We start from the raw sequence: 14,988 nt of genomic DNA on the forward strand, positions 1-14,988 counted from the left end.
ACAGGGTTTGAATGATTTTTATTTGTTTACTCAAAATTTTTGGATGTTTTATTAATCAATCCCACGATTTATTGAGCGAATCCCATTATTACTGGATGATTTGCATGGAATTGTCATCAATTGTAAAAAAATGATTCGATAATCTATGGATTACAGTGAATAAATCATACGACGAAACCAAACAAAAACGGAACTAACCATCAAGTTGTAGGAAAACCTGTAAAGCCAGCCTTGCGCACCAACACTCTGAAAGGTATTATGCAAGAAGTCATACGACCATAGCCGAGGGGTAGGAAGAAGTTCAGCGAAGGGAGGGTTGAAAGCTTGGCTGGCGAGTACTGTTCTATGCGGAAGCGAGACAACTACAGAGTGAGAGACTATTAGAGCAAGAGATCCCCAAAAAACCCTCGCATTGCTTCGCGGGAAGATCCGTTTGTACCATGCCGCTCATACGTAGGACAGACTGATAGCTATGACCATTTGGGGTAAATGCAGGCCGGAACCGCCAGCGATTGTCTTATTTGAACATTATTGATAGTCCTTCTTTTTTCAGTACATGTTTGTCCCTTTAGTTTGAAAATCTTTACAGCTTTTATTTGTGTATAGTGTTGTCATACCAATCGTGTTCGAAGTTTCCTATAACAACAGTCAAGGCTGTTTACTAAATGTTTTGTCTTTTTCTAGTTTTTATGAATGTTTTATTCACTTTCAACCTCTGTAATTTAAAAATACCTCTTAGTTGCCATTCTCATCGCCTCTAAAATAAGAGAAAGAAGACTGTAGTTGAAAACGATTCAGACGTTGAATTGACTGCGATTCATTCTCATGGATTGCGATCCATAGCAAACGGCTAAAGATTCAAGGGAAAGTGAGAACAGAATTTATACAGTACTACCCAGCCTGATAGTCAGTTCTACGGGGCGATAGTCCATTCTGGGCTTGAACCTATGACAGACATGTTGTATCGTACGAGTAGGCATCTGTACTCTTTTAGACCACAATAAAAAGGATAGAAGTTTCAGACAGGTTTTTTTGGAGCCAGATCCAACATAGGAATTAGAGATGTAAGATCAGATTCGGATTGGTTCAAATGATCCTGATCAGTAAATTGAGCGAGTGAAAAATGCATCAGTTTTTCATGGTTTCTCTGAATCATGGTTTTTCTGAAAGAAACAGAGGCGAATGAGCGAATGTACCAAATGAGGAAGTGAGCAGGTATCATTATCGGATCAGCATTCTTATCTCTTCAGATAGCATAACAGACATATCTTACACGTATTATTTATACCTTTATCTTTATACCAAAACGAGAAAACATGACTGGTCACACTGCTCAGAGCTGACTCACGCTTTGAATTCGATCACACAAGTATTTTAAGCAGTGTATACACGAAAAGCATATTTGTTCACAATGTATGGAAATATCTGCGTGCGAGGCGTCAATTCCATACATAACTTGACACCTGGGCTTTTTTGCACTAATGTGGATGCAGCTTTAGCAATATGTTAGCGTATTGTCTACTCGCTAATGACGATAAAAATATAACTGGCTCTCTCATTCGTTCGCTCGTTAACACGTAATGCATGTTTTCGCCTCGTGCTTTGTTTCAGCCAGACTCAAGGACGAACAACATTGGATATAGGATTTTTACAATTTATTCCTGAAATGTTTAAGTCTAAATGTTTACAAATTATCTCACGATTTATTCACCGTCTCCAATATATTTTTGTATAGTTTCCTAATAATTTTGGTACCGTCCTATTGGACATCAATACAATTCACAAAAAAGGGCAACGCCCAATAAAAAGTGGGAACGCACCAAAAACTATGGAAAGCATACAAAAATTGGAAACAATAAAAAAAAACTTGGTAGAGGCATGTAAAAGATGTTCTCTTTCTTTTTGGCATCAACTGACAGGTTTAGCAGAGAACGAACGATTAAATGATTGGTCCGATCAAATGATCCGGATCTCCTTTATGAATGAACCGAAACTGAGCCGATCATCAAAAAGAACCGTTTTTAACAACGCTAACGTTTAACGTTCCGACTGTTGTCACGATCTGTTCCTGGATTGGTACAGGTTCGGATTCACTTACCAAACGATATGTAGACGAAAAAAATCCAGAATCATTATAGATACGAGATCTGTTCCAGGACTAGTATAAGTTCAGTTACTGGTATGAATTCCAGGATTGGTATGGGATCAGTTTCAGTATCTGTATGGTGTCAGCATCAGTTTCCATCTCGACACAGAACAAGGATTAGTTTCAGTACCGGTATGGTGTCGGGATCCGTCCCAGGGCCTGTGTCGTGTTTAAACCAGTTTTAAGATCTGGAATCAGTTTCAGTACCGTTATAAGTTATGTAAAAGTTCCTGGAACGACACGGATTTGAAATCAGTTCCAGGATCGTGATGGGTTCGTAGCCCTATTACAGTTTTGCCCGAGTAGTGGCTAGTTAAACAGGCCTTTACAGTTTTCCGAGTGCTTCAGTTATTCCTAAAAGATTATTGATTTTTTTTTATTAGACTAAATTTTTCGGATTAATTGTAGTTGGGATGCGGTCCGCTGGTATAGTCGTCAACTCGTACGACTTAATGATAAGCCCGTCTTGAGTTTAAGCCTCATTTGGACCATTCGTCCGTAGCAAGAACTGACTATTCGACTGTATGTTACCTAATAGTTCTCAAAAGCCTGTGAAGATCGGCAAATAGACTGGATTAATTTCACAGGAAAACAAATATTGGTGTAATGCGTGAAAATTTAAAGGCCTTTTTTTTTTAAATTCACAAAACTGTGAAGGGTTTATCTGTTTGTCTTTATGTGTCTCTTGAATTTAAGATAATTTCTCTAAGATTTGCATTGTCTTAAAAAATAAAACCTAAGCTTTTATATTAAAGTTGTTAAATATCCCCACAATTATGTATATTGCATAACTCTATTTAATGAACTAATCAAAAATAGCCCTATTTTTTTAAATTAAATAGTTACCTCATCTAAAAAAAAAGAGTAAAACAAGATGAAATCAGCTAGTTAACAATTAACAAAGTAAAATTAATAGATAACATAATAACTTCAATAGGCTTCATGTTTATGTGCTTTATTTTGCATTTTTGCCAGGTATTCAGTGTTTATTTATGTGTCATTCGATTATGACAATGTCTTAACATTATTTTTCCACTGATATTGCAATTGTGACATAACACGCCGTAGTTCATGTATCACGGAAAGAAGAGAATTTTTGTTATTTATAATTTCCCTGTCTTTTGCTCCTGAAACATAGCTATTGATTATTAATTGTTGTTTAATAATCGCCTGTTTTTTGAAGAGGATACTGAAGCTAGTTCAGTGGTATTTTATGTAGTTACAGCATAATTTTTACTTCTTGTGTACCTAGATGTATCAGTACACGATAATCTTTCAGTGTATTGCTGTTTTCCATGATGTGCTCGAATATATTGTTAGAAGTCTCTTCATTGAATCTATGACTTTCGCAAGACGAATCTTGCCTTAAATGTAAAGTGTACTAAAACAAAATAAATAAAATACCCTAATAAAAACACATTATTGGAATATACGAGGTATTCCAGTTAGGTTTTACATCCAGCTGACAAAGACAATGTTTTGACAATTGAATAGTGAAACAAATAGCAGACCCTAATAATATTGAAATGAATCAGCAAAGCTCATTAGAGGTACAGGCAGGTTTTACCCGACAACGGTTATTGTTCCAAAGAAAATTAAGAAAGAAGATTGTGAACATACAGAGGTCATAATTAAATTTAAAGAAATGTATTCGAACAGTATTACTTTTTGGAATTTGTAGTCATTTCCATCATAATATCATCGTCCGTATGTCAAGCTGGTAATTGCTAAGCAGATGTTTTCAATTATTCAGAAAAAATAAAACTATATACAGTCTGTGAGAGCTAGTACATATATGAACGTAAACATAAAATGGGTATGTTTTCTATATATTATCAAAATTATCAGGCTTATCTATTCTGATCTCCGTTCGATACTAGTCGAGACAATGAACTCCAATGTAAATATATTCATTCAAACATACTCACTAAATTCTTAAACTCGAACTCGAAATGACTCCACTGCCAGAATAGAATACCGCTGTGTATATTTTTTAACACCAACTATGATTCAAATTATTTGTCTCACTATTCAAATGTCAGAACAATGCTTTACAGTCTTATAAGACGTTTTGTGTAATTTTCCCGGAATGCTGCAAAAATTGATCAATAACTTCTTGATTTTTTGTTCCCTCCATGATATAACATTTTTTGATTTACCTTATTTTAAGTGTGCATGAAGGAGGTTGTATCATTTGTTTTGTTTGGGATCAAATGTTTTAACATTATTAGATTTTTCATTTTATTAGACTTTTTTCTAAAGTCTGCAAGGTCTATAATTCTGTTGCTTGGTATAGACATTATTTTTCATATATCATTACAAATGTGTTACATTGTACCTATCTCACTTTTGTTTGATGGAGTTTCTCTTGTAATTATATTGTTTGCTATTAATTTCCGCAATCTTTTAACGAGCAACAAAAAGAAAAGAACCTGCACTCTACTTCCTATAGATTCCTGCAATATGTAATTTTGTTTGAGATGCTATGTACAAAAACGAGTCATTCACTAATGTTTCGAATTTAATTTAATTGTTTTAATCCAACTTTTTCGTCTCATAGCTACGGTGTAACTTAAACAATCAAAGTAAAAATGAATGATTATAATCCACTTATGTGCAGGATATGGTTATTAGCCAAATAGGCTAATAAAATAAAACAGCCCTGTACGAGTCCGAATTTGCTGTCATTACTATACGTATGTCAATAATGAGCATTTAATGATGTACGTTGACAATGATTAACTGGCTGCTTCCCTGCTTTGATCACAATCAAATATTAAATTTCCACAAAAGCCTCCATAGTTCTTACGTTGCAGTGTTTTAAAATGTACATAATTTTAAATGAATTTGTTTTAACTAACGAAGTAAGAAAAGTGATTCGAAAATGTTTGACGGAATTTGTAGATGTATTAAATACGATTTTTGTGCTTAAATTATGATCCATTCAACCTGTCAAATACACACAAATCATTCGTTGTAAATATTATAGTGAATTTGTTAACCGTTGTAATTTTCCGTCACTTTCTTAAAAAAAAAACATTTTCCAAACATACGTGATTCTTCATATCTGTGATAACATTTACCTCACGAAATCATGTTTTTGTTAGATAGAACGTAGGATATAATGAACACAAAATAAATATTAATGTTTTACTGCTCGAAGCTTATCTTTTCGTTTAAAAAAATCGATATGGTCCTAAGTGTGATCTATTCGTATTGCATTACATATTCGAGTCTTGAAATTGTACTCAAATCAGGAATATCAAACCTTAGACATGAAATTCCGACTATAGTCAAGATAGTTAAACAAAAACATAAAGAAAGTATTTAGAAAACAAAACAGAAGAGCCAGTTAGCTGCTGAAATAAATTTTCACAAGTAATTATCATTTCTTTTAACCTATATAAAAGATTGATGTTGAGCTTGGTAGGACTGGAACATGTTGAGAGTATATTTTATTCTTCTCAACTTAAGTACCCATCAGATTTGCAACACTAGCTTATCCTACATAAATGTTTCGGGAACATTTTTGAAACATTTCTTACAATCTAATATAGGGGAGCCACGTGTATTGCGAGGCTAGCTTTTCGAATACTGATTAGAGAAGAGCTTGTAATCGATAGGAGAATCCGCTATAATTCTCTTCCACTGTACGTTATGGTTGAGGGAAGGGTGGATTGTTTAGCGAAAATTATTTACATTGTATGGTAATTTAGTTACTACGATGAAAGAGCAAATAAAGTGGTTGTATGCTGCACGTAGTACAAAGGATATGTAGGAGTTTTAAAGTACAGTGGAAGAAAATCAGTTTGCAAATCTCGTATCCATTATTGAGCGTACAATCTAGACACACTTCGATGGGTGTGCTGTATGTAGCATGCATTCTAATGAACAAAGAATGCCACATTCATGTTGTGTTAGCATCCCAACGACAGCTCACAATACAGTTACAGTTGCTATAAAGCATTCCATCAGAGATATCACGGACTTATGAACATCTTACAGGAGAAAAGATGTTCTAAACTAAAATTGGATGTCCCTTCTTGATCAGAACTAGTCACATATTGTAGACCATAGACAAATCAAAACTCCTGATTATACTTCGTAGTATCAGAAGGCGTACTGCTTCCACCACCACCACTTACACCGCCGCCTCCAAATAGTACGCTATCTTGATTGCCCTGATATCCCTGATACTGCTCCTGGTAGAGCTGGTTGAGTCTCTAACCAGTACCCGAAAAGTGCCACGCGTCCTATGCGCTCAAATGCGCAAACTGTGACGGATGAATATCAAATTGATAAGGATGACCATATGGAGACATGTGATACGGCACAATATTCATCGATGCCATCTTGTGTTCTTTTTTCCACTTCATTCGTCGATTCTGGAACCAGATTTTGATCTGTCGCTCGGTTAAACACAGTGCGTGTGCTATCTCGATCCGTCGTCTGCGAGTTAAATATCGGTTGAAGTGAAACTCTTTCTCTAGCTCGAGCGTTTGATAACGCGTGTATGAAGTGCGTTGTCGTTTCGTTTCTCCATTAGCATTCACCGTGCCTTATTATACGGCCATTGACAAGTACGTTGGTCCATTGATCAAATTGATGACCACGATGCAAAGTCCAACACATACCAGCGTTGATATGGAGACATGTAAGAAAGAGAAAAAAAATAATAAAAAGAGTTAGTAAATAAACAGGATCCATTAGATATAGATTAACTGTTATAGATAGACTAATATAGATTAACTTTTTATCTACAATCAGCTAATCAGTATGAAAGTGGCTAGACTTGAGTAATTGAGATATTGAGTACACTCATTTAATGAGTGAATCACGTCCTTTTGTAACTTTTGATTTTACGGAATTAGATGAAGAACAAAACTAAGAAAAATAAATGCAAAAAGGTTATACTTTCATTCTTACAGCATTAAGGCGTTAACACAACGGACCCTATCCTCTTTTAAATGCTAGAAAACAACACCCCGCTAGAGGAATTCAAATAAATGCCAGCTTTCAGGAAAACCATAATTAATCTTCTTCATGAAATTTCCTCGAGATGTTTACTCACTGGAGCAGTGTTATGCGGTTGTCAGTAGCTCAATCGTTTCAGAATTTCAGCATACGCTGTCAACGTAGTCAAGCCTTCAATTTACAATGTAGGTTTATCAAAATGATAATGAAGACCCCTTTTCAATCGTGTTTTTATTATCCTCACAAACGTAGGCACGTTTTAGAAACGTTCAAATTTTTGCTATCGATTGCTCATTTTCATATGATACATATACATTCTAAATAATACGAAATCCCAAAAGTTCGATACATCCAACGATTCTTTATGTAGAATTGTAGGCACACACAAAGAAATGTAAGTTGAAATGGATTTGCTCCAAAAACATTAAACCAACTGTCATCTCGAATAAAGAGCTCTTTCATTTTTTTTGTAAATGATTTATATACTTTACTGTATAAATATAAGTTTTCATTTATTTTTTAGGCTACATGCTTGAATGCAACACTTTATATTTAACAAAACAATCCGGAGCTGCATCAACTCGTACCACTAAACAAACAACATAGAAGATAACAAACATTGGAAACCTTCAACACAAATAAGGAATGTGATGGTCTGAGAATTCCCAATTCCAATTTCCAATACAACTCCTTTTATGAGTTGTAGTGATGTCGAGGTTGTTATATTCATAGCAAATTTCGCAAATGTAATTTATCATTCTTGCTGGTCTGGTCATTTCTAAGCTGTTAAGACATTTCAAAGGGATTGATTGCTATACAGAATATACACACATTATGTGTGAGTTTTTTCTTCAATGCCGTATGGTTTATGCCATAAAACATAGATGGTTTATCAAATTAAATAAATATTATAATATAGATGAACTTCAAACTGAATTGAGCAAGATGTGATTGTCAGTTGAAGCATAGAGCATAGCCGTTGAAAATCTTGGTTTACCATGTATAGAGAATTGGCAATATAACGTTCATTCATGCATAACCTGTTTCTTCTTCTTCTTCTTTGGCTCAACAACCGTTGTCGGCCAAGGCCTGCCTGTATCACTTTGTGGTTTAGCTTTCAGTGACTTATTGATTTCCCCCATATCAGGATAGTCAGTCCTACGTATGGCGGCACGGTCCATTTGGGGCTTGAACCCATGACGTTCGTATTATTAAGTCGTACGAGTTGATGACTGTACCACGAGACCGGCCAACCTATCCCCTGTTTACAATGATTTTTTTATCAGAGTAAATATGTAACAAGATAAGTTTAAATTTAGGTCACAATATCAATCTGAATTGAAGTCTTTGCTGAATTAATTTTGCATGATTAATTTGCTGTCCCGAATTGCTTCATTAGTAGTTTGAACCAAGAACCGAGCACTAATTCCGTTATGGTACTGTAGACGGTGTAATATAATCATTTCATTTGAAGTGAATTATTTTTGGACTTAAAAAAAACATACAAGAAATCAAATTGTTCACCATTGTTGAATAATGCTAATAATGTTGTGATTTTTTATACACCTGTTTTTTCCAACATTTGCAGACAAGTCAATGCTGTAATATTTTGAAACATGTTTCTGTTTTTCAAAATCGCAAAGCTGACTATTTAGTTTTTTTTAATAAAATAGCATTTAATGTTACTCTACAATAAAATTATGCATTTTTATATTTAAAAAAAGATCGTTTTCACAAGCCGAATATGTAATGTGTTTTAATGCAAGTTAGCATTAATTAAACAATTCTAAAACATGCAAATTAAAGAAATAATAATAAAAAGTAAAAAGTTTGTTTTTCGTTCATTTAACGTTTTTCGTGTAAATAGATATATACTTACTAAATGCCGCGTCATTTTTAGGATATTTTTTGTATGATATTCCAAATTCTGAATTGGCTGAATACCAAAATAATTCATATTAACTCATTTCATAAACAACAAGATCAAGAAAAAAAAACTTAATGATACAACAAAACAAACTGTGTAACAAATTCTTTATCCAGATCTGAATGGTTTTAAGTAGGACAACATCACATTCATCATTGCTACATCACAGCATAGCGTCGTTTAAAATGAGAGCTAATCCAAGTCTTGACAATATGTAATATCTTCAGCAGTGGCCTTCGGACCGATGAGAAAGGCCAAAAGAATTCTACAGTTGATTGAAAATGTCTGCGGATCACACGTTGTAGAGCTGTCGGCTACTTTTTCCGTTGACGCATGATTTCTGGCTTTCGGTAAACTAAATTCCTTGCTTGCTGCTCAATCGCATTAAGGCCGCGTTGTACGTTAGCAAAGAAGATCATGTTTTGTGTTTAGAAGAATGTTTTCGTAACCGAATGATCACTTCAAAACGCCACGTTTTACCTTCCTCTGTGCTTCTCACTTGTTTTTGAGTCAGTTATTTCTTCTTTTTACCAATGACATGAATCGTCTAAAAGACAAGTGACAAAATGTTGACACGCAACAATCACACATGCATAAACGACAACAACTTAGGTAGACATAAATGTTCGCAATAGGGGATGCATTAAATGAGGTTAAGATTATTAAACATGTTATAGTGCTTTTCAAATGTTTTATTTTGTTCAAAATATTTCTACTTGCGATACGGAATTGTGTTATATTTATGATAATTTCATTCATGTTATTCCATATCAATATCAATTAGCACTATTAATTGCAACCTATCCAATTGATATATAATTTTATACTTTAAATCTATTTGCACTCATGCCAAAAATAGTTCGGAAATTCAAGAAATTTCAATTTATGGATAGCATTGCAAGATACTCATATAAATCGCAGTAGAATGAGTTGTAGTATTTTGAATTGTTGATATTTATATTTTTAAGCATTAAGAGTGTATTAGACAACAGAAACATTCACACTTGTAAGAAACTTCTTACGATGAATATACTTACTTACTTATACAATCCGGCTTATTGATTCTAAACTACATATTCAATTCAAGCGGATGGACGAATTCTTCAGATTCACTGTGCATGTTCGATGAGTGTGAAAAGTGTGTTGGCTTCTTGGTTAATTATATAATTAGAGCATTGATCAAGAACTACGCCGCTCTAGCTTTAGTGTTTGATTTTTTGCTTCCACGATAGATGTCATTCTCATATTTAAAATCTGTTTGTTGACCTCGCATTGTCAAAGGGATAAAATAAAATAACACATGACTATTTTCAAAACTTTTATTATTTTTACGATGTTTATACTTTAAAAAGTTTTAAATTAAAACAAGTATTACTAATCGATTTATTTAGTTAATCTCTAATAATAGCTTTTATATATATCAAGCTATATATATATATATATATATATATATATATATATATATATATATATATATATATATATATATATATATATATATATATATATATATATATATATATATATATATATATATATATATATCAAGACTGCTTGCGCAACGAACGGTACACAACTTAAAATCGCGACGTTGTGAAAAAAATACTTCGTATGTGCTACCATCAAACAAGACTGCGTTAAAATATCTTCTTCGTAATTAAACTCAAACTTATATCGACATTATATCCTAATGTACAATCAACATTAACCATTTTAATCAAAGGATCATTACAAAAAATTGATGATCTGCAGTTCGTGCTCAAAAGAGCCCCAGGTATCAAAACCCTACCAGGTGCCTGAAAGTTTACCTTGTCGAGAACTGACGGGGCGTCAATAGAACCGCAAACAAGCTTGTGAAAAATAGGCACTGTGCTGCCATTGTCCTGCATTCGAGTGGTTTAAATCTAAACAAAAGACACCTAACACGGTAGGATGGACATACAAAAACACAAGACCACGGAATACGATGGAACATAAAACGAGTAACCTTATGCTGGATTGATTCAATTCTGTCAATCATGTATCGTTGAGATGGATGCCTGTTTATACAAGCAAACTCTAATATTGGTCGGAAAATTGCACAATACAAGGCCTTCACACCAAAACAGTCTTTAAAATTATTTGCAACACGTAACATAAAACCTAGCATGTGATTTGCTTTTGATATCATATGCTCAAAATGTTCCCTAAATGTAAGCTTGCAGTCAATGTAAACTCCTAAATAACAAACTACACTTGAACGAGACACAGAAGTATAATTTAATTTACAATTAAAGATGATTGGGAATCTTTTTCTAGGCAACGTTATTACAATGCATTTCTTGGTATTCACACGCATTAGGTACTGCACACGCATAACTGCACCACGCATTGAATCTGTTCAAACAATCTTGTAGTTTTGGGCAATCGGCATAAGAAGTGACTGGCAAAAAGATCTTTAAGTCATCGGCTTATAGTAATTTGTCGCAATCAGGAAAAACGTTAACAATGTCGTTTACGAATATTGTGAAAAATATGGGCCCTAAGATTGCTGCCTTGTGATACTCCAGAGACATTCGTGAACGGTGTTGATAAGGATGATGCGATATTCACAGTGATGAGCCTGTTGCTTAAATAACTGGTTAATAATCATTGCACTAACGCACCATTTACTCCACATTTTAATAGATTTCTCGTTCTTCTTTTACTTCTTTTTGGGTCAACAACCCTTGTCGGCTAAGGCTTGCTTGTACCACTACTTCTGGGCTTGGCTTTCAGTGACTTATTGATTTCCCCCATAACAGGATAGTCTGTCCTACGTATGGCGGCACGGTTCATTCTAGGCTTCAACCCATGACGAGCATGTTATTAAGTCGTACGAGTTGACGATTGTGCCACGAGACCGGGTTAGTTTCCACGTTAGATTACAAACGATTTACAGAATCGAAGAAGAGGAGAAATCGGTATATCACGTCAACCTGCTTTCCACTATCCAAATGATATGTTTATGTAATATGTATTTTTTACGGAAGGGCAGTGCGATCCTTCAGCGGTGCAAATAATATCACATGTAAAAAACATGAATATTAAACATTAGGATTGAAGAATATTAAACTACATAAAATGCAATCTAATTTTGTTGAAGCAAAGGACGTAAAAAGGACGTAAGCATGTAAACGGCAACACATAACACATAGCATAACCCAAACATTCCATTTGTCTATTTCGCCACGGTCCGAATGGCTATCTTATAGAATATAAAGAAGAAAAAACATGGCTCAAATAACACTAAACCATATCAAATATTCATCAATCAAGCGAGACAATCGCTACTATGACAGCTACTTGTGAGTAGCTCGTAATCATATGTGACCACTTATGTGCTGTTCTCTTCAATATCATATTGGCTCGCAATAATGCTTAGGTATGGTTCGTCCAACTTTTGTCTAGCTCACTTACCTATAACAGATGTCGACATCTGATGTCGTTTCCCAAGTTTTAATATGGTTATTGTTATTGGATCGTTTCACAAGTCTATATTTATTTTTTATTATTATTCTGTTTTTAATTGGAAGTCCATAAAGTAGATATATTTCCAACAATTATTCGAATTCAATTGTTTTTGTTTTACACAGCACTTTTAAACACAGGCTTGAAATGTTGAAAAAAAAAATATGTCAATATTGTGTGATGTCGTACAGAAATATAACTTTCAAGCAATTGGCACGTTGAACAATACTCAGTTGATCATTAATCATGGCTTCACATTTTCGCATACCATTTTCAAAGTAAATTTCACCAATACCTCTGAAATAAACTGGAGGGGACAAATTTTCCTAAACCCCATGTTCGTTTACTGAACACTTTAATTCTTTTGAAAATCGAAGAACTCCCACTCTTTTCACAATTGACAGGAACACGATTTCTAAGGTCTTTCATAGATACTTTAAGGTACTATTGGAAGGATGTTATACGGTTAAAAGACTGAATCACATATACGAAGCAACTTGTTCGAAACATAAACTAAGGAAACCATTAGAGTATACATTTTTCAAGCGTAGCAATCGAAAGAATGGAACGTGTTATTGATAAAGCGGATAGCTAATTTAAATAAAAACCTTGTACGTATAACTGGAAAAGTGATACGATACTCAAGTAAATTCATTCGATAGTGCACAAACAATATTACTATCTGGTTCCTCAACCAAGAGATCCAAGTTCAAATATTGAGAAGTACAGTTTGGTGTCGGGATATGCGAGATTTATGCGTTCCCGAGGAATCCGCGTAACTCGAATATTTGCGTTAGTAGAATTTCGCGTTTGTCGATCATAATACAATTGATTACTTGGTATTTATAATTACATTTAGAACTTTTATACACTTTATCTTTAATTTGGTTTGATTCGTCCAGGACAATCTATAATTATTTGCTTTTAAGCCGTTGAAACTTATAATAAAAATGCAATTTATACTTTATTGGACAATTGTCGAAGCGAATTGTACTGATTTGACATTTGTTCTGTCAAATTCGCGTAAGTCGAGAACCGCGTAACTCGGAAACAGGCTGTATATCGCATGAGTATGAATTGCATGCGACACGGTTTTGACGGTGTGATCAATAATGCATTTTTCATACCCGAATAGTCATTTTCCTTGACGATTCGCTTTTTGTTCATTAGTTATTAATGTGTTTGGTAACCAAGGTCAGGGTAGTATCCACATGAAAGTACGAACTATCGATTGCGTTTAGAGGTTACGTATTCTCTTTTGAAACAAGGTAGATAAAGGAAGTCAAGACAGGCTGTGCTATTAAATGGATATAAAAACACTAAAATATGTTTAAATTAACGACTGATTTGGCTTGCCCGAGTATCCTTATTAAAATGGCATATTTTTAAGTGGTAAATGTTAAAGTTAAAATTTTAAATAAAAATAACTATGAATTTGTCACATTTTTTCTTTTGAATCTGTTTTAAAATTTTTTAATAGTTTGTCAATTTTTACCATTCGTTATTGTAGTCTCAACACTCTTGAATCAATCAACAACAATTTATTTTACAATCATATTAATTATAATTGATATTATAACCAATAGCATGAGATTTAGTCTTACGAATGAAAATCACAGTCAATATGTGGCATAAACTTGGCAGGTATGTTGTTAAATCATGCGATTCGACGACTTTACCGTGGGACCCATTGATTCAACTATGCATAAACATCTGAATTCATGAGTTAAGTACTGTAACATACACTAAGCTATGGAGCGAAAACTTAAGAAAAAGGATAAAGTAGCCGAGCATAAGGATAAAACTTAAAAAAAAAAAACTTTCCAAACACAACAGTAAATAGCTCATGCCAGTGCACCTTGCAGTGCAGTACGTTACATACATATAGAACATGTATATTGCGTTCGCAAACCGATTGAAATGATCGCAAAGCACGAAAGAGAAGCATGCAAACACAGAATTACGGCAAATGAGTTATTTTCTTTCGCTGTTTTCTTTTCCTATCTTTTCTTTTTTTTAACTAACTACGTCAATTCGAGTATTGATAGCGTGTTCATTTTAAATAGCATGCGCATAGAGTCAACAAAACATTTAAAAATTTGGAAAAAAATTAACCTGGCGGGCGTCAGATCAGGTTGACTGCGAGAAAGGTATAGCCATTGTTTAAAATTAATTAAAGAATGTAAAGTACAATGTTAGAAATAAACACAAATATACATTAAAAATTAGATGTAGTACCAAAATCTGCTTCTAAAAACGTTGTTCCATGATTAAAGTGAAAGTCCATCAAACAAATTATCAATAGAATCGCTTTAAACAAAATGTAGAGTCGTGCATCAGCGTTATGAAAAAAATCTATACGGGTAATGGCATGCGATTTAAAATTGATTTGAAATTTTCCAGTTTTCTTTTGACTGCAGATTCATATCTTCGTGAATTCTTAAAAGGCTGG

The 14,988-nt window shown here is 33.9% G+C and overlaps 1 protein-coding gene across 1 annotated transcript in view; it reads right to left on the bottom strand.

Moving 5' to 3' along the window:
• Window positions 1-3,085: 3,085 nt before the first annotated feature.
• The window catches only part of LOC1272726 (homeotic protein Sex combs reduced), a 43,680-nt gene continuing 31,777 nt past the window's right edge, over window positions 3,086-14,988 (bottom strand). Inside the window, exon 3 of the mRNA XM_311616.4 lies at window positions 3,086-6,704. Coding sequence (XP_311616.2) covers window positions 6,400-6,704 — 305 coding nt within the window. The 3' untranslated portion in view covers window positions 3,086-6,399. The remainder of the gene's footprint in view (window positions 6,705-14,988) is intronic.

Source organism: Anopheles gambiae, chromosome 2 (genome assembly GCF_943734735.2).
Source record: "Anopheles gambiae chromosome 2, idAnoGambNW_F1_1, whole genome shotgun sequence".
Lineage (NCBI taxonomy): Eukaryota > Metazoa > Arthropoda > Insecta > Diptera > Culicidae > Anopheles > Anopheles gambiae.